The sequence below is a fragment of the Drosophila santomea genome, chromosome 2R (genome assembly GCF_016746245.2).
Source record: "Drosophila santomea strain STO CAGO 1482 chromosome 2R, Prin_Dsan_1.1, whole genome shotgun sequence".
NCBI classification, from domain to species: Eukaryota; Metazoa; Arthropoda; class Insecta; order Diptera; family Drosophilidae; genus Drosophila; species Drosophila santomea.
The window spans coordinates 16,532,375-16,555,158 of record NC_053017.2 but is presented as its reverse complement, the minus strand read 5'-3'; the positions used below and the strand labels follow the sequence as shown (position 1 = coordinate 16,555,158).

The following is a 22,784-nucleotide window of genomic DNA, read 5'->3' as shown; positions in this document are numbered from 1 at the left end:
GTACATGCAAAGCAGAGTAAAGTTCTTTTCAACTTTTAACTCCAATATAGCTAGCATACGCTTACCCCTTTTTTCTGAGTGTAAAACTGAAGTCACAGCATCGGCTTGCCCGTCATCGTCGCGCGAAATCTGTGAAGTCTGCCACAGTTTTTGGCGCCAGTCTGCTGCCCCGCCAGCTGTGCGTGCGGATGCGTGAACGACAAGTGGATATGCCTGTGACCCCAGGACCCCAGGACCCCAGGACCACCTCCCCCCATCCTCAGCCTTAGCCCAACCCTCTGCGCAAGGGGTGGCAAGTGTAAAAATCATTCCGCCATGCTTCATTTTAATTTAGTCGCCTTAAACGTATTCAAAGCGCGTGCGGCATGCAGCTCTTCTAGCTCTAGTTTTAATTTACTTATTGTTGCCGCTTCAATGGCGGCTTGGCTTCAACCTGAAACCGAGGCAGCTCCACTCCTGACCGGAAACCTCTGGGGCCAAGCCAGTCGTCTGGGCCGAGCCATGCCCGAAACCCACTAGCTCCATATGCTGGGCGTTGCTCTCTGGGTTTTGTAACTTTATTAAATCCAAGTTGATCGAGCATCCTTTGGGGCTTTGCGCTGGCTGAGTTTTTCGATTTGAAAATGAGGTCACAGTCGCCAGGAATCGGGTTTGGCTCTGGGTTTGCCTCTTGGTTTGCCGCCGCCTTTGATGCTCTGGAGGCACAGGGCTGACTTGAGCTCACTAAAAGTGCTGGAGTGATGGCGCGGCACTCTGTGCGTCGCGTTTTGGATTTCAGAGGAGCGTAATCTGAATACGGGGCGGATACGCGTTATTGATGCGTTGCCAGGCCACGCGCCTCAAAGTATGCAACTATGCGGGAGTTGGGGCAAGATGAGTGGCAGGAGCTAAGAACTCCCACAACAAGCAACTTCCATTAGCCGCAGAAGATTGACTTTCGAGTCGGCGAAGAGCCACGGCTTAGTGGCAGTGTACCGAGGGCTAATGATATACATACACTAGCGCCGAGTGAAATTATAAAGTGCGCAGCAGCCACTACAATTAATTTCGGAGCATTGCAGGATGGCACGCAAGCCCTGCTCCTTATTACCCACGGACCCACAGCTCCATGGCCTCTCAGTCCCACAGTCGCACATCCCCATAGTCCCACGACCTTCGACCCCCCCAGCTCTAGTTGATTTTTAAGCCAGCTTAAGTCGCGCTGAGCAGGCTATAGATGGCTATAGATGGCGGAGTCCTTCATTTCGAGGACGCTGTGTTACCTAGCAGCTTGCACAGCATTTGCAAATTAGCTCGCGCTTCCACACTCTCGTCTCAAGATTGAAGTACTGGAGATTCCCGCATCCAGATTGGCATGATTACCCAAAAAAAAAAACAACCAACACACACACACACACACAGAGGGGCTCTATTCCAAGGGGCCAAAAAGCCAAACAATTAGCCGAAGTGGCTTAGCAGCGGGCGCCTGATTGAAATTAAGTGCAATTCGAACGCCGACACGAACTGTGTGCAATAAAAGCAATTTACCTAAAGCCCCCAATAGAGTGTCCACCGTCCAGAGTCCACAGTCCGGAGTCCAGAGTCCATAGTCCATAGTCCAAAGTCCGGAGTATATGGCAAACGGCTCCGACCCTCGCAGCTCTTTCAATTGGCTGCTCGGCTCCTTTGAGATCGCCTCCTGCGTGTCACCATACGTGTGCCACAGACTGTGCACTGGCAAAAAAGTCTAGAGTGTTCTTGAAGTTTTCAGTATAATAAGAAATTATATTAAACTTAAAAACCAACCATTTTACTTCCGAATTTCAACGCTAAAAAACATAAAAAACATGGAAGTTTCATATTCCGTTCAAATCGTAACCTTTTTAGGTAATCCAAATACTGGCCTTTATTTCTCACAGTGCATGTTTTTCAGGCTCTCGATGTGGGGGACTCGGCGGGGGGTTTGTTTGTCTGAGACCGGCATTAGCGCAGCAGGTTGCCAATGCTGGCCATTGTTCCTTTTCGTGCTCGGATAGCTCCTCCAACTTCTCCATCTCCTCCACCTCCTCCATCTCCTCCATCTCCTCCTCCTCCTCGTGTCCACTTTTGTATTGGCATTATTTTTTCGACGCTCTCGCCTTTGTGCCGTGGCAACATAATTGATTTGTGTCCAGTCCACGCCTCCCAGGTGGTGTCCATATTTCCACCTCCCGTTGTTCAATTGCAGGAAACTTAAATCTGTTTGGGAGCCACACACACACCCATACATACACACACACACACACATGGTGTGGATACAACTGGACATGTGGACACATACAAATCATGAGGTTTGCCCAGGCATTACAAATATTTCCCATCGATTTGTTACCTTCTCGGCATTCGCTGTTTGTTCCGGCATTTGTCACCTTTTGAGCTTTTTGCTCCGGGTTTGTTTTGTGATTAATCTCAATTTGCTCCTCAGGATGCCTGGCTGTTTACACCGACTTGCAGGCAGATTTCTGCCCGGGAATGGAGGTGTTGATTTCACTTCCGAGAAGGCAAAGCATTTGATGTCATTTCAACTTGCCGTGCCACCCATACTTGTTGCCAAAGACAGCAGCAATGGAATGAGATATTTGGGTGTTGTTAGGTTGCTCAGATCACTGCAGCAATCCCTTCACAGGATGCCAGACGGAAATGGTTATAGTTCTAAAATCTATTGTGCTGGCATTGTCCAAAGACAATGGCCAACCAGCCAGCTATGCACGTGCCACTGGAGCTCGGATTTTAGGCAGTTGATGGATTTGCCGTTTCCAAATCAATGTTCCACACATACACGTGGAATAAAACATTGAATGGGGATTCCGCATTATAATACATATTGCTGCACCTAATTGGTAGCCCGTAAGACTATAAGTTAATTATAGACTTTTTTGTTGCTGGTCGGTGTCGGTAACTTAAAACGCACAGCAAAAAGGTCAACTGATTACGGCCTGTTTGCCAACTTGGCCAAAGGCTTTCAGCAATCACAGAGAAATTTGGCCGACAGTTGGGCTTCCAATGGCGGTGGCGATAATGAGCGTTATGGCAACGCAATGTGATGGAATCGTGGCAAGCGGATGCGGAAAGGACCTCAATGACATGCTGGATATTTGTTTATGAACCGATCAGATATCTTGAGTTTTCCAAGAAAGGTATTTCTTATTAAAGGACATCTCTTAAACTACATCTCATTTATTCATTATATATTCGTTCTTGATTATGAAAGAACGCCAAAAATGATTCCTGCCGTTCGTAATAGAGAAAAAAGCAGCCACAAAGCCGTAAAAATAATTAGTGAACATGCAACTAATCTAGTTACATGTGCACTTAGTATTATTTTATGCATTACATGTACCGTTTCGGCGGTTTAACTTTGTAATTACGGGTCATACGAGCGTTTAATATGTACGAGTATATTTAGCATATTCAGAATTCAGAATCAGAGTCATAGGAGCACAGCCAAATGATTCGCAGCGGGCAAAGTTGAAAAGCCAAACATTTGCCGTATAACAAAAGTTTTTTGTTTTCCCACCGCTGCTGGAAAAGTCGAGCCAGGTGTAAGCTGTTTTTCCGAGCAGGCGTGTCCTGCGGGGAGGCGGCATTAGAGCTTCATGTAGGAACACTCCTGAAGATGTGGAGCGGTGGAGATGAGTGGCAGTGGTGATGAGGGGCAGCAGGATGGCGAGGGGCAGAGATGCTGCCATCTACGTTTCCTGGGAAAGTCGTAAAAGCGTACAAACGAAACAAGCAAGAAATGTCGTTTCGACTCGTCTGCCATCCCAAACAATACAATTTGTTACCAATTAAATGACTGTGTTGCATAATAATAACAATAACCGTAGCAGCAACAATAATGCCACCCACCATTCCAATGGGTCCTTACACGCAAAGAAAATGCTGTGAGCACACATAGCTAATTTCTAATTTCCCGGAATCATAATAGTCGACTGCTTGTGAACTTATTTTATTCCTATCTATGGAGCATAAGTCCTTTGTGGAAGAAATAGCTAAGAGTATCGAAACCTGATGAAGACCTGATATACTAAGAAGAATTTATATATATGTACAATATTCGGTTATGTCTCATTGCTTCTTTGAAAACTTTAAAAAAGAATTATTTAATATGTTTCAACTCGAACTAAAATAAAACCAATGCACATTTTTTTAGAATATCCACACCAAATTTGTTAATTTATAGATTTAATAAGCTAATCAGCCAATTTTCTCGCGGTGCACACACACAAACACACTCGCCATAGACAATATTCCCCGCTGGCGTCAACGAAGCCAAGCAAATATGTGCGAGTGCGAGTGTGTTTGTGTGTGTGCGGCAGCATCCGGCGCGTATTGGTTGCCAAAGTAACGGGAATCAATAGCCTGCGTGGGTGATGGGGGGGAGGGGGTTGGAAAAGTGGGCGGGGCGGGGCGGGGCCGGGGAAGGATGTCTTTATTAGGCGGCAAAAGCGACAAGAAAAACAAATTTGTATTACTTCATTATGTCAATGCTTTTGATTTCACTTTTTTGCCCATACAAACCCATACATACACCTCCAACATGCCAACATGCCACCCCCCCTTCGATTTCCTGCTCACTTTGATTCCATAATTCCTTATGGAATTTCCATAAATTGAATTTTTCATAAATTATATCACTAATGGAACGTGGAAGCTGAGACGCAGCAATTAGGAAATAAAACACTGGCTCCTTTTGTATCAAAATATATATAAATGTTTATTAGAATCCATGTATGCATACGTGTATCCTAATACGTACGTACGTACGTATCATTGTATGTATGTATCTATATTCACGTTTAGTTATCCTCAATAATTATTATAATTATTGCATGTGTTTTATTGGTTTGCCTGTGTGTTTGTGGAGGGTACAGCTCGCTCAATTGAAGCCAATCAAATGGCAAACAGATTGCATTAAATGTACAGTAGTTTCTCTGATTTTTACTGAATATTTATATTAATTAAACGTGCAATTCGACCATGGCCTGTCGGTCGACTTTTCGTTTTTTCACAAATATGCACAATTATTTATTTGGTTTGGAGAAAAATTACAATTTTCCAGCTCTCTTTACTTACTCCTCTTTGTGTGTGTGTGTGTGTGTGAGTATGCGATTGCAGTGTCTAAAAACAAATATTCGCAAATAATGGCAAATAATAATGCAACTAAAATCGTATCTTTGGCATTTTTTTATTCAAAATAAATTGATACCGTTTGTTGTTATTGCTGTGGTTGCTGTTGTTGCTAATTCGGTCGCTGTTTGCTCTATTACAAATTACATAATGTAAATAATTCAGCGGTTGAGCTTATGCAAATACACAAGTTAGTTAATCATACTTAGTTTAATAGGCAATTGCGTAGCACTTTCGCGCACGAACTTTTTTTCACACGACAAAATCAGTGTCCTCGTAAAGTAATTCAATTTCAATTTCAAGTTCAATTTCAATTTCCCTTCATGCAACTATTGCTCTAACTTAGGGCCTGGACTTCCGTATAAGTTCATATAAAATCAATGCTTTACTCACTACGTGTTAGTTCGATTCAGGGATAGGGGACGGGTGGTAGTAGTGTAGTAAGTACTGCCACTAGCCAACTAGCAGCTATAAACTAATCTAACCATTTCACATAGAATAATCCAAAGGGGAGCGTGTGAAAATCATTTAAAACTAGGTTCTACTTTAAGTAATCCATTTTCGTATAAATATTTGTGTGTTTGAGTGTTATGTGTGTGTTGGGTGTGTTATGTTTCTGGTGGATATGGTCTGTTGGTTTGTCTGTCTGTGGGAAGCACTTGTGGGCAATTAGGAATCGATTGGTATTCAAACGGCTAGTTCGATCCGAGTACCTGGATTATTGGCAGCACTATTGGGGGTTCGATTGCTTCTTAGAATGTAAAATAATCAAGCTCCTTCCGACATGTCCTTCCGGTCCGGTCTTCCCCAGTTAGTTAAGCCAATCGTAAAACAACTAAAATACTAATCGCAATGGGGCACCCAACCAGCGGCAAGTGCGCAGCCTGCCTCGGCGGTTCCCCTGATCCTTTGGATGGAAATATGCAGCCAGATGACAGTTGGGGTTCTGGTCAAATGATTAAAAACATGCAAACAATTCAGCTTGAGCAAATCAAGCTGAAAGTCCTTTAGCTGCTCGGGGTGACCGGACGAAGGACATGTACTACATGCCTACTTTCTCGCGTTTAACTTAATTAGTACAAAGAGTTTTAAATGCTATGCTTAAAATGGGCTTGTGTGCATGTGTCTGTGTGTTTTTCAAGCTCCTATGCTTGCATACAAAACACGATTTGTGTTCCTTGTGATCCTTACGTCCTTGGATGTGCTTGTGTTCGCGTGGTTTACATATAAATTAAAGTACATACTAAATAAATAATATGCAGCATAGTTCATCGATTTGTGTTTTGTGTTAGTGATTCTCGATAATCCTACGGTGTAGGTTGTGTGTTTGCCAGTTTTTAGCACATGATTGTTTCTCCACTCTCGGCTAATACAAAACGTTATCCAAAAAACTCCATCGACTTGGCGAATACTTGTCGGTTGGGATCCAGTTTCCCTCAATTCGAATACAGTGTCCAAAGAGACCAATTTGCACTTGGATATATACAAAAGAGTTTGCTTAGTTGCATATAACTTGTGCCAAATCGGTTAAATATATATGTATATATCTATATATAGATTGTGTGGTTAATACGATGCGATTGTTATTATTGTTGCAGTTGCTTCCATTCTGGTTTGCTGGCTTGATGCTTTCCTGCTGCTCTTGACACTGACACTCATTTATGGCGACACATATGGCGGTGGTTTGCGGTAAGAGGGCGTGGCTGGCGACTTTCCACGCACTTCCCGGCCGCCCACAACCACCGATGGAGGTGGCACGTAATCGTCCACGTCGTTGTCACCTGCAAGGAGTACACGTTTAGCATAATACAAATAAAACAGATCGATGTTGGCGCACCATTCAGATTTGAGGTATTGTAGGATGGGGGCAACAGCGGCGGCTTCTCGTCCTTCAGAATAACAGGACTCTTGTTGCCGATCTCGGGCTTCTCCTCGTACTCGTCCTGGAAGATGACGGGTATACCCTTGGCACGGAAGGACTTGCGCTCCTCTTCATCGCCTAGAAACCAAATCGAGAAATCCATTTTGTGAAGCTGTATAATAAGAATTGAGTCACATCCGCCTACCTAGCTCCATTTTGCCGCTTCTCTGGCGACACCAGTGCAGGCAGCAGGCAATGATTGAGGCAGCCACAAGCATGGTAACAATGATTACGATGGGCCATACGAACGTGATCATGTAATCATCGCCGAAGGAGGATTTATGAGTAGGCTCCTCGGGGCGACTTGGTATATAATCAAGTTGGTTGGTGTCTATGTTCGCGGTAACTGTAATGAGATTGTAAGTGAACAAAATCTTGCGGTGGCATAACTATGCAATGCTTACGATGACAAATACTGAAGGGTACCACCGAAAAGTTGGTCAGATTGAGTTCGGGTCCCAAGGCCCGTTTGGCTGCCTCCCGCAAGCTGAGGTCACTGTTTAGGTAGACACTCCTGGTCATGGCCACTTCCTTCTCCCGACAACTGTTGTGCTTCCTGTACAGCGTCGTGTTGTAGAAGTTCACTATGGTGCCGTCGGAGTCGTGGTGTGTGGTTATCGAGCGGATCTGGATCTGGCCAGTGGTAGCATCTCCATTCAACTTCGCCACACGCTCCACAAACTTCCGCTGCAGATCGGCGTTGAATCGCTCGTGCTTGATAGACAGATAGGCCTTGAAGAAGAACCCAAAGTCACGCTTGGGAGCTGGACTGACCACTACGACCAGGGCATCATGGGCACTCAAGCCACCGCTGTCCTCCGCCACCAACAGATATTCCTCGGAACCAATGTCGCCGCTCTTCGGTATGCCGTAGAACTCTTCGTTCTTGGAGTCGAACTGCAGCCAGTGGCGTGGGCTCAGCTCAAGGTGATCCCTGGTCTTCAAGGTAAGAGTCAACTGATTGTCGTTCGCATCGTAAAAGGTATCCGCGGGCACTTTGTAGACCAGCAGCTGGCCCAAGCTGGCGTTCACGCGATCCACCTGATTGCGTGGCATCGGCGGCACATTCTTGGTCATGTGCTGCGTCGGTTTCACCTGAGTTAAATCCTTCTGGCAGGATCCGATTAACTGTCCGGTTATTGATTTAATTCCCAACTGTGGCTGAACCAAATCACTCAGTCTATTGGCATCCAGTCGTGCGACAATATCCTTTAGTTCCTTCTCAGGACACTCGCTGGTGGGCAGCGTTTCGTTAAAATACACCAAGGTGGCACTATGCGGATCGTGTGGCGTCTGTCGGATCTCGCGCACCACCACCGCCGAGTTAGTGGAGTCGTCCAAGGTTCTGGCCACCGCATTAATCAGCTTCAACTGCCAATCAATGTTGTGACCCGGCTTCTCGTTGATCCGGACAAACACACTGATCTCGTGGTTAATGGTCCTCACTGCGCGATGCTGCTGCACACTTATCTCCACGGTTTCCGTGACACTGGCGTTGCCCGAATCCGTGGCCGATAGGCGATATTGCCAGCGGGATACCGTGTCGTCCAGAGGCCTACAAATGAAATAGGTTTCATAAATTGCAATCTTTGTTAATATATATTTTGGGTAACCAACTACTCACAGGCCATAAAGCTCCCTCTTGTCGGCGTTGAACTGCAGCCAAGAGTTGGCCTTTAGCTCGTGGCCATCCTTGTCGGTGAGCGCCAGACGGAGATTACCCTGGTCCTCGGCATCGTAAAACGTTTCCGGCAGCACATGGAAGGTGAAGGCCTTGCCCGATGTCACCGCCAGCTTCTGCAGGCGCGTCTTGATGATGGGCGGGCTATTCTCCTCCGGCTGCGGTTCCATGTAGTCGGTGGAGACGAAGGTGCCGCTGCTGCTCGACTCCGGAGTAGCAGCCGTGGTCGTGGCCACCGAAGATGTAGGCGTGGCAGGCGTCGACAGCTGTTGGCATTGTGGAGAATTTAATGTTATTAGTGGAGATTCTAGCGTTGCCAGGGGAATATGGCGGATGTTACCTCATTATTGGCCAGGCTGTTGTTGCTGCTGCTGCTGCTGCTGATGGCATCGGGTTCTCCTTCCTGGGAATTACAGGGAAATTATTAACAGTGAGATGGCTAATTGGCGACAGATGGCTGGCTAAGTGTCATGCTGCAAAGTCATCGGCTAAGGAGGCAGGCAGAGTGAGTGTGTTAGCGAGTGTTAGTGTTAGTACAACCAATACGGATACGAATACGAATACGGATACAAGTAAGTGCTCCATAGTGGACATGCAATTACCAAGGACCTCATGCAGGAACTCTGGTTTGTTAATTGCCTGCCCTTACATGCTAAGTGCATTTGGCTGAAAGCAATTTCCCCTAATTGGATTCGGGATAAACGGTGAGACAATCGGGTTGAGGGGTTTTGTTGAGAGCCGGAATATCGGAATATCGGAATATGGGGTATTATACTTTCAAGAGCGGGTGGAGGTGCAAATCTATGGCTTAACATCTAAGTTGCGATTGCTATTGCAATTGCGTTTGCGTTCGCGAGATTTCACCTTAGAGCTAATCGTGCGGTGCGTTGTGGACTCTATATGAAATTCGCTTTCGCCCGCTGGTGTTGCAGATGCAGTTGCAGTTGCAGTTGCAGTTGTTGCTGTTGCGGTTGCTGCTGCTGTTGCTGCTGCTGTGCTTGCAATGGCAGTTGCAGATGCAGTTGCAGTGACAGTTGGCTGTGTGGCAGTAGCAGTGCCCTCAAAATCGTCGATGGGCAGCAGGGTGCTCAGCTCGAGCTCATTAAGCGCAGTATTTGGCTGCTTTTTGGTGTTTAATTGGTAACAAAAATGAGTAGGTTTTCTCCAAGGGGGCGGAAGGTGGGCGGGTCCCTGAGCAACTCAAACCCTGTATACTTTCTTAATTTATGTACTACGTACGTTTGTTAGGTCTATCACAAAAATACGCTTAATCTTATGGTATATGTATATGTACATCCTTCTATCCTTTACTACAAAAAACTAACTGCAGCTATACAAAAAGTATGTACACTTATCTTTACAACTAGTTGCTATCTAGTGAGCTAACATTTATGTTCTCGTACTTGCCAACTCCACTAAAATCTTGTACGGCAGTTACGTAAATGTCCTGTCATTTTGTGGAGTTTGGCTTTTTTATGGGGACGCTACATTTACACAGCACAAAGGCAATAAAACACAATATCAATATATACGAGTAAGTATAAAAAGAGAGTCGTGAGCTAAACTAACTCCTGACACAAAGCGCCGCAAGGAGGTGGAAGAGAACGCTTTACATGTGACAATACAGGGGACACAAGGACACAGGGACATACGGACATGAGACACGCACACGTACACGTACAACGGCGAGGCAAAAAGGACACTCGTTCGTATACACACACACAGAAGCGACATCATTACCTTTGGCGATTCAGATAGTGTTGTTGTTGTTGTAGTTGTTGTTGCTGTTGATGATGCTGTTGTTGTTGTTGAGACTGTTGCTGTTGTGCTTGTTGTTGTTGAGGATGGGGATGAGTATGATGCAGATGCAGATGTGGTTGGTTGAGTGTCTTGTGTTGTTGCGGATGGCGATGGAGGTGAGGCGGACGGAGATGATGAGGATGTAGTGGCTAGCCCATTTCTGTCTAGCTCTGTGGGCATGACCGTGGGTGAGTTAGCTGGGGACAGGTGAGGGGTCGACACCGAAGTTGAATCTTCTCCAGCTTCACTGCCAGATGCAATCGATGCGACGGGCGAGGACGAGGACGAGGACGACGCCGAAGAGATGGCGTCATAGGGTGAAAAGGGCTTCAGTGTTTCGGGGGCGGACATCGAGGGCGTGGACGTGGCCGAGGCCTCCACATCGACGGCCGGAACTGCGCCGGAGTCCACCTGAATATCGTGATCCTCCAAATCAACGGGCTTTACCATTTCCGTGGCTCGTGTGGCTGCCGCACTTGTGGTCTCTTCTGGCGCAATCTCTGCCGCCAGCGGAGCTCCCAATTGCTGTAGTTCCACATCCTCCTCATCTTCGCCATCGTCGGCTTCGCCCAGAACGGGCAGCTCCTTTATGTTCTTCGTGTTCTCAATTGTCTTGCTGATGACGGACTCCAACTTGGAGACACTCTCTTCGATCTCCTCCTGCACGTCCGGAACCAGGGGAACAGCCGACGAAGAGACGGATTCGGGTGACACTATCTTCTCCGACACCTCCAACTTTTGGGTTAGTCACAGCGAATGAATCGAGTTGGTTAGTTGTCGAGGCGATTTCGAAATGGTTTACATATTTTACAATATATTTTGGTTGGTTTATATTGGTTGATTGATTGATTGATTGATTGGTTGATAACATTAACACAATTAGATCGATATACACAGAGTAAGAGAACGAGAGGAAGATAGCAAAAAGAGAAGAAGAAACATAAACACCATATGATGAATTATAGTTATTTTCAGTGTACGCATGTGGGTGTATTTGGTGTGTTCCATTTAGATGCATGTGATGCATGTGTAGTGTATTGTGGTTTTTAAATGTTATTCCAATTTGCGGTTATTAACAAAGTGCAGTGAAAACAAACAGAACCAAAAGGCTTCCGGAAATTAAAAAAACGTATCTAGACAGTAAGTCCAACGCGATCCATACAGATCCATACAGATACACGTAATACATACATATGTCAGCATGTGTGGGTTAACCAACAAGTATGAACCGCGGGTATTCTCATTTAAACGTATGTATCAGATAAAGAAAACACCCAGAGAAACCGAAACAAATATGGCGAATTGTCTCCAAATCGACCTCAACACTCACCGCTCCGTGATGATGTCGATGGGCATGTGTGGTCACTGGCGGCACTTCCGTACTGGGCTCACTGCTCCAAATCCATCGATGATATGCGAAAGAAATTCGTAGTTATCTGTGTGTCACACTCAGGTGAGCGGGTAATACTCACGCAACTTCCTCATCGTCATCCCCGTAGTCGTAGTCATCTTCATCAGCACCAGAGCCCTCGGATTGACGTCGCTTGCGGTTTGATCTGGAGTTCAAAGAACGATTAGTGAACCACACAACGAAAATAATCCATGTAGTTATCGGCTTTCTATATTTAGAACTTTACGTTTGAATACAGTTTCCTCTTCGATAAGTTCGAAGTTTCATACATTTCTTTCTCACCTCGATTTCAATTCCTTTCGCCAAATAAACCACAGGCCAAAGTTCTCCTCCGTCAGAGCGCCAATGGTGCCATCCTTCATCTGGTGGGCAATCTGCTTGGCTATCGGTTCACCCATCACAAAGTAGCTTGGACCACAGCCGATCTGTAGAAGTAGTAGTAATGTAATTCCCTAAAACTCCTCTAGTTAAATACAATACAAACCATGAAACTGGCGCGTCCTAGGCGGCGATTCAGGGTCTCGATGTTCTTGTTGCCCTTACCTCCTTTTCTCATGGCCAATTTGTGCATGGATCTCAGTTCGCGTTTCGACACCGAATCCAGGGAAATAAATTCCTGTAAGAAAGAACTTTAACTAATCCTTTAAAATGATTTTTTGACCAACTAACCTTGGGTATGGCAAAGAACTTGGCCAACTTGGCTTGGACATGAGCTCGTTTTGTGGCCGTCAGCTCGCTCCAGTCGTGTTTTTTCAGCAAAAGCGAAAGCACAATTTCGCTGGGAGCATTTTGGCAACTCATCAACTCCGTGACATACGGATCCTGTTTGTAGGCGGGCACATCCTTTGGCTCAATTACAGGGACCTTGGATGGAACATGAGAGAGATGTTAAAAAAACACAATGAAACATAGATATGTATCTTATATATAAACGTGCATATGATGAACAACAACATCCCGTGATTTTTAGCTACTACAATGCTTACATAGAATTCAATGTTTTGGGAATTCAGTAGTGTTTATTAATGAATTAATAGTCTCAATTGCAAGATATGGCGAAAGTTAACATTGTATTTTGCACAACCTAAAAACCGTTTTTGTTTCTTATCGCGGCAACAATCTAATCTCTAGAATGGCAAACTCATAAGTTTCCACAAAAAAAAAGCCCATTCATCAGTAATCATAATTTGTAGCAAATTTCAAGTTGTGAGGCAGATTAATTTGAATTCGTGTGTCCCATTTGGGAAATTACTCACCTGGGAATCGTTGACGTTGAAGTCCTGCTCGCCGTGAATCCAAACGACGAATTCCAGGAGGAGGAACAGCGACAGGCTCGCACTGGCCGATAAGAAGCACGGCAATCTCATGTTCGATTCAGTCGGCGATATGTGTCGTTATGTCGTTATGGTATAAATATGAGTACAAAGAATGCAGTTTCGATTTCAGTGGAACGAAATCCAAGGCGGCAGTCGTGGGTTCGGGTTTGAGTTTGAGTCTCTGGTTCGGTTTCAGTTGCAGCTACAGTTTCCCAGCTGGGATTTCGCTTTCGTTCGGAGAGAGAAGAGAAAGGGGATGTGGCGATGCGGCATTTACATCATCATCTTCTTCGTTAGCGGCGCCTTCACCATCTGCAAGTGGAATTTATGGGGAATTATTAGACATATTTTATGGCGCAAGGTCTTTGAGTGGAGGAAGAGGAGGAGGGGGAGGGTGCCATGCAACATGGTCTATGCTAATTAATTGTCGACTGGGTTCGGTGACCCAAACCCAATTTGTGCTTCGGCCATTATGTTGCTGCAACTTTTCCTCCGCCAAGTAATTAACATAAACAACTGTCAAGTGTTGTTGTTGTTTTTCCGGTATTTGTGGGGAAAATTAACGCTTGATTAACGTGATGCACATGATCTTTTTTGATAATTGAAGAGACACCAATCCAAAGAAAATGGAAAGTTCGACTTGAAAGGGGCACTTAATTAAAGCCCCACTTAGGCCACTGATGGGTGAAGGAGCGCCGTCGGGGGAAGACTATTGCTTTTTGATTATGAATAATATGCTGAATTATCTACGGCATACTAATAAGTGCTTCCCATTCAATTGCCGCCCAGTTGAACAATGCCACTCTGCCACTCGAAGTGAGCATCCAATGAATCCATTGAATCAGTACACCCCTTTCATGTCGCTCCAGTCCACTTCATGGAGTACTTCCCATATTCCCATAAATTTGTTAATCCCTCCATTGAACACGCATCCCCGTCTACGATTTTCATTTAGCTAAGGCACAAGCTTGTCGGCTTATCATCGTCTTTTCTATTTATAGGCCATTCGACCAACAACCACTCCCCAAATAACTCTTCGATAATCATTCAACGCAGGCATTATCGCCGTACAACCCCCATACCAATTTGCGCCCCGGGTTAAATGAGGCGACCATGTGTTGCAGTTGGGTGGTGGGTGGGGCACGACGACAGAGAATTGGAGCAACATTGCACAATTTGCAGCATTTGCAGCATTCCGGCAGAATGGGGTTAACGTTTGTGACTTGCCATAAAAATGCATCGCGAAGTGAAGTGCATGGGAATGCCTTAATTGAGGCATTAAATGTGGGATGCTACAAGGCACAATATATACTGCATTGTGTTCGTCAAACTTGCAATCGATACTGAGTTATCTGAGTTATGCCTTCTTCATACACCGACTACTATTGAGTATTGAGTTATTGAATGCCATCATAAATAATGGAAATTATAATTGCTTATGCATGCGCAACTAAAATATCATTTGTTTTTCCATCGCATCGCATCGCATAGCATCGATTCGTATTTGTGTGTTGTGCTGCATGCTTTCTAGTTAAATTTAATTGAAGACCTCCGTCCGTGGAGACCCAGCTGGAATAGCAAATGAGAAAAGAGAAATGAGAAATGGGAAAAGGGAAAATGAGGTGGTAAGGAGGAGCCCAAGTGTCAAGCGGCGGCAATATGCCACCGATACAGAACCTCTGTTCCTCTTCCAACCGAACAGCATACTATACCATAGAGTATATGTGCCACCATACGAGTGTATATGAACTTAAAATGCAGCCAAGCATGCCGGGGCCATCAGTCGTTCGTTATACCCCATGAACACTCCGCTCCGTGCCACGGATCACCCCTCCTCCACTCCTCCACATTCGCCTTGCTCTTTGGCATGAATGAGAATGAGGCTTCGGACCGAGCGAGTGTGTATTTGCTGGGTATGCAAATGAATTAGCATTGCGCCAAATGCAAAAACCAAAGAATCACTGGCGGAGTAGGAGTTCGTTGTGGGTGCCGGGCGGAATGGGAGAACATAACTTAACAGGCGCTATACAAAACAAGTTTCTCCGTTGTTTCAGCCTGCTGAATGCGTCGCTTCAGATGGGAGCTGCATGTGGCGTCTGCATCCAGTGGACAGATGATGGCCATATCCATGCTGGTTCACTGGGTGCCCGGTTCACTGGAGCCGCCAGTGGGGTTCGAGGGTCAGCACATAAATCGAGCCGACACAAAGGCAAACTAATAAAGGTACCTAGAACAATATAGAAAAGAGCCATAATGATGGCGCGGATGAAGAAGTGTTTGATGCTACTGCACTGGAAAAAATCAAACTTTTTTATACTACTGGGGAGTTTCACTCAAAAGGCAGTTTTTTCCTTAAGACAGACACAAGTTATAGTTGTCACTGCATAGCTCTCGTTAGTTCAGCTTCAATTTCACGGAAATAAATCCACTCAAAGACACGATTCTATATTTCATGATATAGATAACACGGGTTATTAATGCATATCAAGTGGATTCGTGGGTTCGTTGGCACACTTTAAGGAAGCAATCAATCTGAAAGCGATACCTGATGCATGATTTTAAAATATCTCATTTCGGAAACCAGTTTCCTGGCTTGAGAACCCTTTTTTTTCCAGTGTGGAGCCACCGCCCACGCAACGAAGGCCTTTCAAGTGGGCCGACTTTTATACATCGCCATCATTGTTGTGGCATTAATGTGATTAGAGAAGAGGCCTACATTTGGAGCCGCCACTTTGCGATGCATGCCGCTTCGCTGTGCTATCGCTGCCACTCGTTTCAGCTCTTCCCGCGGGCAATTAATCGTCTCCAGAGGTTGCCCCACTGCAGTTCAGTTCAATTAGCCTTGGTTAACACACACACTCACTGGTGCACACACAAGGTGGCATCGTCATCTTGTTGCCACTACGTGACACAAAAGATGTTGATTCTGCGGCGGCGGCCAGTGCAACAAAGAAATTCTTTCATCACAGAATGCAGCGACCGCAAAAACAAATTTATTTTCATTTTCGGAGCACCCAGACGCATTACTCATCCAAGTCCATGGTTTTTGGTCGCATTCACTTGCTGGCCCAAAACATTTTTTTTTTTGGCACTGAAGATGTTTCATTTTGTATGCCCTAACTGTGCTGATCAGTTTTGGGAGTAGTTATATATTTTTATTAACCTACGTTTATGCATGCTTTTTTATTATTAAATCTTTCGCAGGAAATCAAGAGCATTAGTAACTTGAATACACCCGCAGTTAGACATTTGTTAAGTTGAAGAACTGACTGATAAGATTTAACTTCAATCATCTATGATGTAGAACTGACCTTTGCTGACTCATGACAGAAACTGGCTTCCTTTCAGCCAATACACTACTTGTTCCCCTTTTCGGAACAATAAGAGTGTTTCATCTTCAATTAGCTTTCAATGTTGTCTGCTGTGTGGTTTCATCTTTCCCGTATTAATTCGGTTGGATTTCTTGTGAAATAATAAGCCACAATTGTTCCAGCTTTCCATGCTTTCTTTTAGTTCGCCTTACCCCTTCAATCTGTCCAATGGGTAGGAAGCCCACTCTCTTTCGAGCAGCTTTAATTAATTTGATTCGCCGCACTGGGCGCACAATTCCGACGATGAAAACGATGAATTCTTTGGGGGATGGGTTGTGTGTCGTGGGATGGGAGGGATGTAGATGTAGTTGGAGATGGGATGGCCAGCATTGGACTAATGGATTGTTTGCCGCTTGTATTTTGTTTACGATGCTGCGCGATTGAAAAATTGTTATACACAGGAGAGCACGCACACACGAGTACGAATTTTGTGTACACATATGTATGTTATATGTTCGACCGGCGTTTGACCCACAATCTTGTCGTTGGAAATAGTCTTATTGAAATATGCTTTGTTGCACGCATCGCCAGTGAACTGGAAACTGAACAAAATTTGGTTGGGTAGCGTAAAAAATCCCCAACTCTATACAGTGAAAAGCGGGCCATGCAATTACCAAAAATAGCCCAAAGTCTCTTGACTCTACTCAATCATCGCCACGCATTGGCTATGAGTTGTATCGGGTTTTCGGGTGCCGCCCATTGGCATCCAATGCAATGGGATATCTGGGCTGGTCACGAAAGGCGTGTCGCATTCTGGTTTTCTATATAAAAAACAAAAAAAATCAAAAGCCCAGTACACAAAACGAAAGGCTGGAAAAAAATACTTTATAATGACTTCAGCAAAAAAGTTGTAACCCAAACGAGGGAAACTGAAATGAAAACCAAAGCGATGCGTCAGAAAAAACTTTTCCATGCATCGTTTGTTGTTTCCTTCATTTTAATGATAAACAAAAATATTCATGTCTTTAGTGTAAGCCATTTTAGTTATAAAGCCATTTTCCGTGCTGTTTCATTTTTATTTATGTCTTTAATTTTTTAAAATTCCCAAATCCTCTTGCATTTTGAAAAACAAATTTATTTAATGGAAATAGCCTAGAAAAAACGATTTTGAAAACATTTTCCAAAAACATGTTTGTTGTTTTACGGTATTTAATGATACACAAAACCAGCTGGAACTCAGCAACATATTTGGTTATTCACCATTTAAAGATAGTTTCTTAGTACATGATCTTATAAATAGTATCTTAACTTTTCAGTTGGTAAAAAGTATCTTGGTTCTATTTGAATTATCAAAGAGCTGGCTAACTTTAACTTGTGATTTCGAAAACTCTTTCGCTGACCCTTTATCACTTGTAAATATATCTGATGAGAGCAGTCTACCAAATTCCGAAAACCCATCCATCCGATTTCCCAACTCAGAATACCCCATGATGTCATGCGTGGATCTTATGACTTTATTCTTCAGTCCGCTTCACGCGTTTCTTCTGGGTAAACAGAAACAATCCGTACAAGTAGAATCAACTGGAAGTGCGACACATGGTGAGCATTAGCATGGCTTTCACAGATAGCGCTACTCTGCCCCGAAAACCAAATGATATGATAAGAGTGGCGGGGCGCACAGTTAGTAGGCTGATATGCATATCCGATAAGAGGGCCAACGAAATAAAAATTGAGAAAACCATCAAGGTGTAACCCAATTTCCGGCGCATTGCCCAAGAGCCCAATGATCCGTGGAAAGCGGGCCCAAAAAGGTGTTAAGCCGATTCGAAATCCCCGCCGCATACGTGATGCACTGGGGGGCAGTAAAACGGAGGCGTCGCCGTGGTTGCAATTCCAGTTGTCGCTGACACAGATGCGCCCATATATACATACATATGTATGTGTGTATATTGGTAATTCATAGAGTTTAATTGAGTGTAATTAGGGTATGACGATGATGAAGACCAATTTGGTGATATGCATAATTGAAGTGGGTTACACAGGCAAGGGGTGAGGGCAATTGCAATCCGATTTCCAATTAAGACAAACAAACCATGACAAAACGACGGCTAAATTGGATAACATCTAAATGCGCACAAAGTCGAAGTAATTGTAGTCTAAATGTAATTTGATTAGAAATCACGCGGCAATTATCGCTTCAGCGAAACCGGAGAAGTTCCCAGAAGTCCGTGGCCCAAGGAATGATGGTGGAGTGGTGCCAAGGGAGCACCTACAGGTTGGGGGCATTGCTCCACTCCCCAGTACTTTGCACCACACTGGCCAAAAATGAGAAATTTTTATAAGTCAAACTTCTTTTATGGCCCAAACATAACTAAAAGTCTGTTAAAGTTGGTTCTCAAACTTATTAAAGTTAAAGTTTGTTCTCGAACTTTTTTGATGACCGATGGAGTTTCGAGTTATGCAACCTCAACTGTGGCGCATTTTTCTCGCAGTGCAGTGAGTTGCGGAGTCACAACAGAAATATTTTTGCGTGGGGCCGATGTCTGGTACTAATGCTCGATGCTTGGGGACTTGAGGTCTTGGGCAGGGCATCCGCCAAAAGGGGGAGGGCGTGGCGGGGCGGTAAGGCAGGGCATTCGCCATTTTGGCCAAATGGTGGCGGCGTTGGAGTTGCAACAGTTGTTGCTGTTGTTGTTGCTGCTGCTGCTGCTGCTGCTGCGCTGGGAGCCATGGGCGCAGTTGGCGATCAAACGCGCTCCAAGATCTGTTGCATGCATAATGATGCCGTCTGTTGTATATCTTCTCGCTGTCGCCGATGTTTCGTTAAATTGTCTGTGTGCTTGCAGTAAGCACAGCAATAACAGAAAACAACAACACAGGCCAGTGCTAAAAACAAACATAAAACAACGCAATGCCATAAAGTTCAAGCCAGCAACAAACGTACACACATACACACACACAGTGTGGCACTTACTCACTCTTGCACACAAACAAACAAGCGAACACAGATACTAAGGCGTTGATGAAGACGACAGCAGATACAAGAGCAACAACAAACAGCGATCCAGTGCCGGCTGGTCGGAGAATTGGACAGCTGCCGCCATGATAGATACGATACTCGTACTCCGGCTGGCCTGGCCAAGTATTTCTGTACTTTAACGGGCCATGGAGAAGCGCAAAGCAAAAAGAATAGCGACCAATGAAAACAAGGGGAGCAAACAACGAAGTGTTCATACCCTTGCTTGGAGAATGAAGTTTAAAATGTCCAGTATCTACAGTTCAGAGCGAATTTAAGTACCAACGAAAATTAAGAAATTTATATAGTAACAGATGCTTATAAATATTATTAAATATTTATAGCCATATTGTTAGAACATTGCTATTTTATTGAATTATTGGTTACGTATACGCTATAAAGCTTTATAAGGTTCTAAATTGTAGATCGTATTACGTAGATCACAATACTCAACTACGACGAGCTTATGCTGGCAAATTGGTGCCTCAACATCGGTGACTCTCCTTCATCCCAAGTCCTTTTGGACTTAAATAAATAAATATAATATTTTGGCATTCCACAAATAGAAGATAAATGTAATGGATAATATATAAATTATTATCAAATTTCAATGCTTATATCTGTAAAATCATGAAAGTATTATTCTGACATTTATTTCCCTGAAATTAAAAAAGACGTACAATCTATCAATCCAGATAATTGCGTTGGAGCTAAAAAAAAGAACTGCGAAAGTGAAAAGTTGCGTTTTGAGTCAGCAGAAGCGAGAAATTAAACCTACCGGTCTGGAAGCCCAATGACGAACCATCCATCCAGATGCGAGGCCAAAACAGACATTCTTATAATTAGTGAAAAAAGCGGGCGAAAAAGGGTCTGCACTTGACACGCAACCCGGGAAATGGTCGCTCACTCCCACGCGTCCATAGAACCACCGCCACCCCCACTCCCCCGGGAAACGACCGCCCTCATCGTTAGGCCAGCAACAAATTGACGCAATCTGATTAAAAACGCATCAAAATAAAACTAACTGGTGGCCAGGGGAAATGGGTGAAGGGACAACAACCTATGCTAAACGCTCGTAAAAGTAATTTTGTTGGCCCACACACACACACGGACACTCTCACGCGACATACACACACACACATAAATAGGCACTCAAACAGAGACACGTAATTTAGGGGTGCTGGCGGAAGTGAAAAGGAAACATCTAGTCCTCTTAAAACAGCCGTCGTCCCCTTTTTGCGTACGCAGCATCCGCAAAAGAGTGCCGAAAACTGAGTGGTAATGCTGGGGATTTTCTACAGTGAGCACTCTCGAAATGAGAAAGGAAATCAAGTAAAGATTTTGAGGTTTGCAAAATAAAGTCAATGATAAATTACAAGTAAGTTTTATGTACATAGAAAAATCACACTTTAAAACAATCTTATCAAACGTATTTAACTTAATCCATTGAATGCTAAATATTGAACAAATAACATATTGTACGTTAACACATTGTTAACACATTCTATGCGTTCTTACGTCAGAAAATGTTGACCTATTTATTTTTATGGGAGTAATTGGTTTTTATTACTCTGCCAAGCAATAATTTCAAATACATGACACTTTTACAAATATAACTAAGTCACTAAAAACACATTTATAAAAATTTTAAAGCAGACATTAATATAGCCAGAGAATATTGCCGGCTTTACTTAAATTCTTGCGCACCAGGTTATACTGTACTGGGATATTGGTGCCGTGTATGGCCAAAAATCACAGTGCGGGCGGAAACTGAGTGCCGTCATCAAAATACGCACACACACACACACACATTGGATATCACGGGGAGAGAGAAAGATAGAAGGGGGCAGACAGATGAAATCAGAAAAAGGAGAAAAGCAGAGATGGAGGAGGAGTAGGAAAACGCAGTGACAGCTGCCCCATTCGCATCCGGGAAAAAGTGTCCGCTAAAATCATTTGTTAAGTGCGGTGGCCATGACAACTGGCCCAAAAGTCGCAGGGTCCTGTTTCTGGTCAGATTTTTCAATTTTTACATCTGCCTCTGTGCAGAAAGCACACACATATGCATGTACATCCATCATCATCCACACCAGCAAACAAAACAAGAACAACCGTGTGCAGCCTCCTGCCCCCTCTTACACACAGAGAAATAATGTTTGGCACGTCGTAATTTAATCGAAATCCATTTTATTGTTATTTTGTTTAACCTCTTGCTTGAAAAGCCTAAGAACATATGTTTTTATAGATAATAGACTGTATTAGAGACCCAAAACTAAAGTTTTTGCAACTATTCAGCTACGAAAGAACCAAGTTGTGTTCTTTCGTTCAGTGCATCCATTTCGCTTCCGTGTTTCGAAATTCAATTTATGTATACTTTATGGAGCCGCAGCCGGCTCCCCAAGCTCCATTTCGTCCCCCTTTTTGCCCAGTGAGGCGGAGAAAATTGTAAGTTCAGGAAAATCGATTTTCTTGTTGTATTTTTTGTGCCGTTTTGCTTTATTTTTTTGGCTTGCTGCAGACATGGCTAATTGGAGTTATTTTTGTTGCCTCAGCTCGGCAACTTAATGCTGCAGTTTGCAGTTTGCATCTTTACTCACCTCGTTGCGCTATTTTTAATGCACCGGATTCGGATTCGGATACCCTGTTTCGGGGGATTCGATTCGGGACTCTCCTGCCCCACTTCCCCTTCCTTTTGGCCAAGGAATTGCGTCCAGAGAGCGACACCGACACTCGCACGCACGAACACACACACGCACACACAACTGCAGCAATGTTTCTCTTCAATTGCAGAGCGCTTTTTTATTCTATTTTCACGCACTCACTCGCGATTTTTACGCACTTTTTTGCAGCGAGAGCTTTTCGATTGAGATAGTAATTGCGTGGAGTATTTGTGCTTCACATGCTGCCCGTTTTCCGAACGCTTTTCACTTTTCTTTCTTTACTTTGCAGCTGAATGGGAGCAGAAAACAAACGCAGCCCTAACGGCACCGAGTTGTGGTTGTTGTTGGCTGGGCAGTGTGACCGCAACTGGGGGTAGATAATAATCCGTCGCGGGAAATATACCGAAATGTATCTCGCGGATTCATTCTCAACAGCTGCGCTGCCACAATCATCGTGGGTAGCTAGAGATGGTGCAATACCAATTCGATAGTTTTTAATTAGGTTTGGCTCCATTAAATA

General features: G+C 44.2%; 1 protein-coding gene across 3 annotated transcripts; it reads right to left on the bottom strand.

Moving 5' to 3' along the window:
• Positions 1-5,190: 5,190 nt before the first annotated feature.
• On the bottom strand, positions 5,191-22,631 carry LOC120444571. 3 transcript variants are annotated; one of them, XM_039624331.2, is made up of 15 exons: positions 22,202-22,631; positions 13,218-13,589; positions 12,631-12,825; positions 12,446-12,577; positions 12,244-12,386; positions 12,023-12,106; positions 11,881-11,941; positions 10,491-11,285; positions 9,615-9,869; positions 9,091-9,153; positions 8,694-9,016; positions 7,474-8,624; positions 7,215-7,415; positions 6,986-7,147; positions 5,191-6,929 (listed from the first exon to the last, which is right to left on the bottom strand). In XM_039624331.2, exons 2-15 carry the CDS (start codon positions 13,326-13,328, stop codon positions 6,808-6,810), a joined length of 3,798 nt encoding a protein of 1,265 aa, XP_039480265.1. In that variant the 5' UTR covers positions 13,329-13,589; positions 22,202-22,631; the 3' UTR covers positions 5,191-6,807. The 3 variants fall into 3 exon arrangements, with proteins under 3 accessions (XP_039480265.1, XP_039480263.1, XP_039480264.1); XM_039624329.2 differs by lacking the exon at positions 9,615-9,869; XM_039624330.2 differs by lacking the exons at positions 9,615-9,869; positions 10,491-11,285.
• Positions 22,632-22,784: the final 153 nt, after the last annotated feature.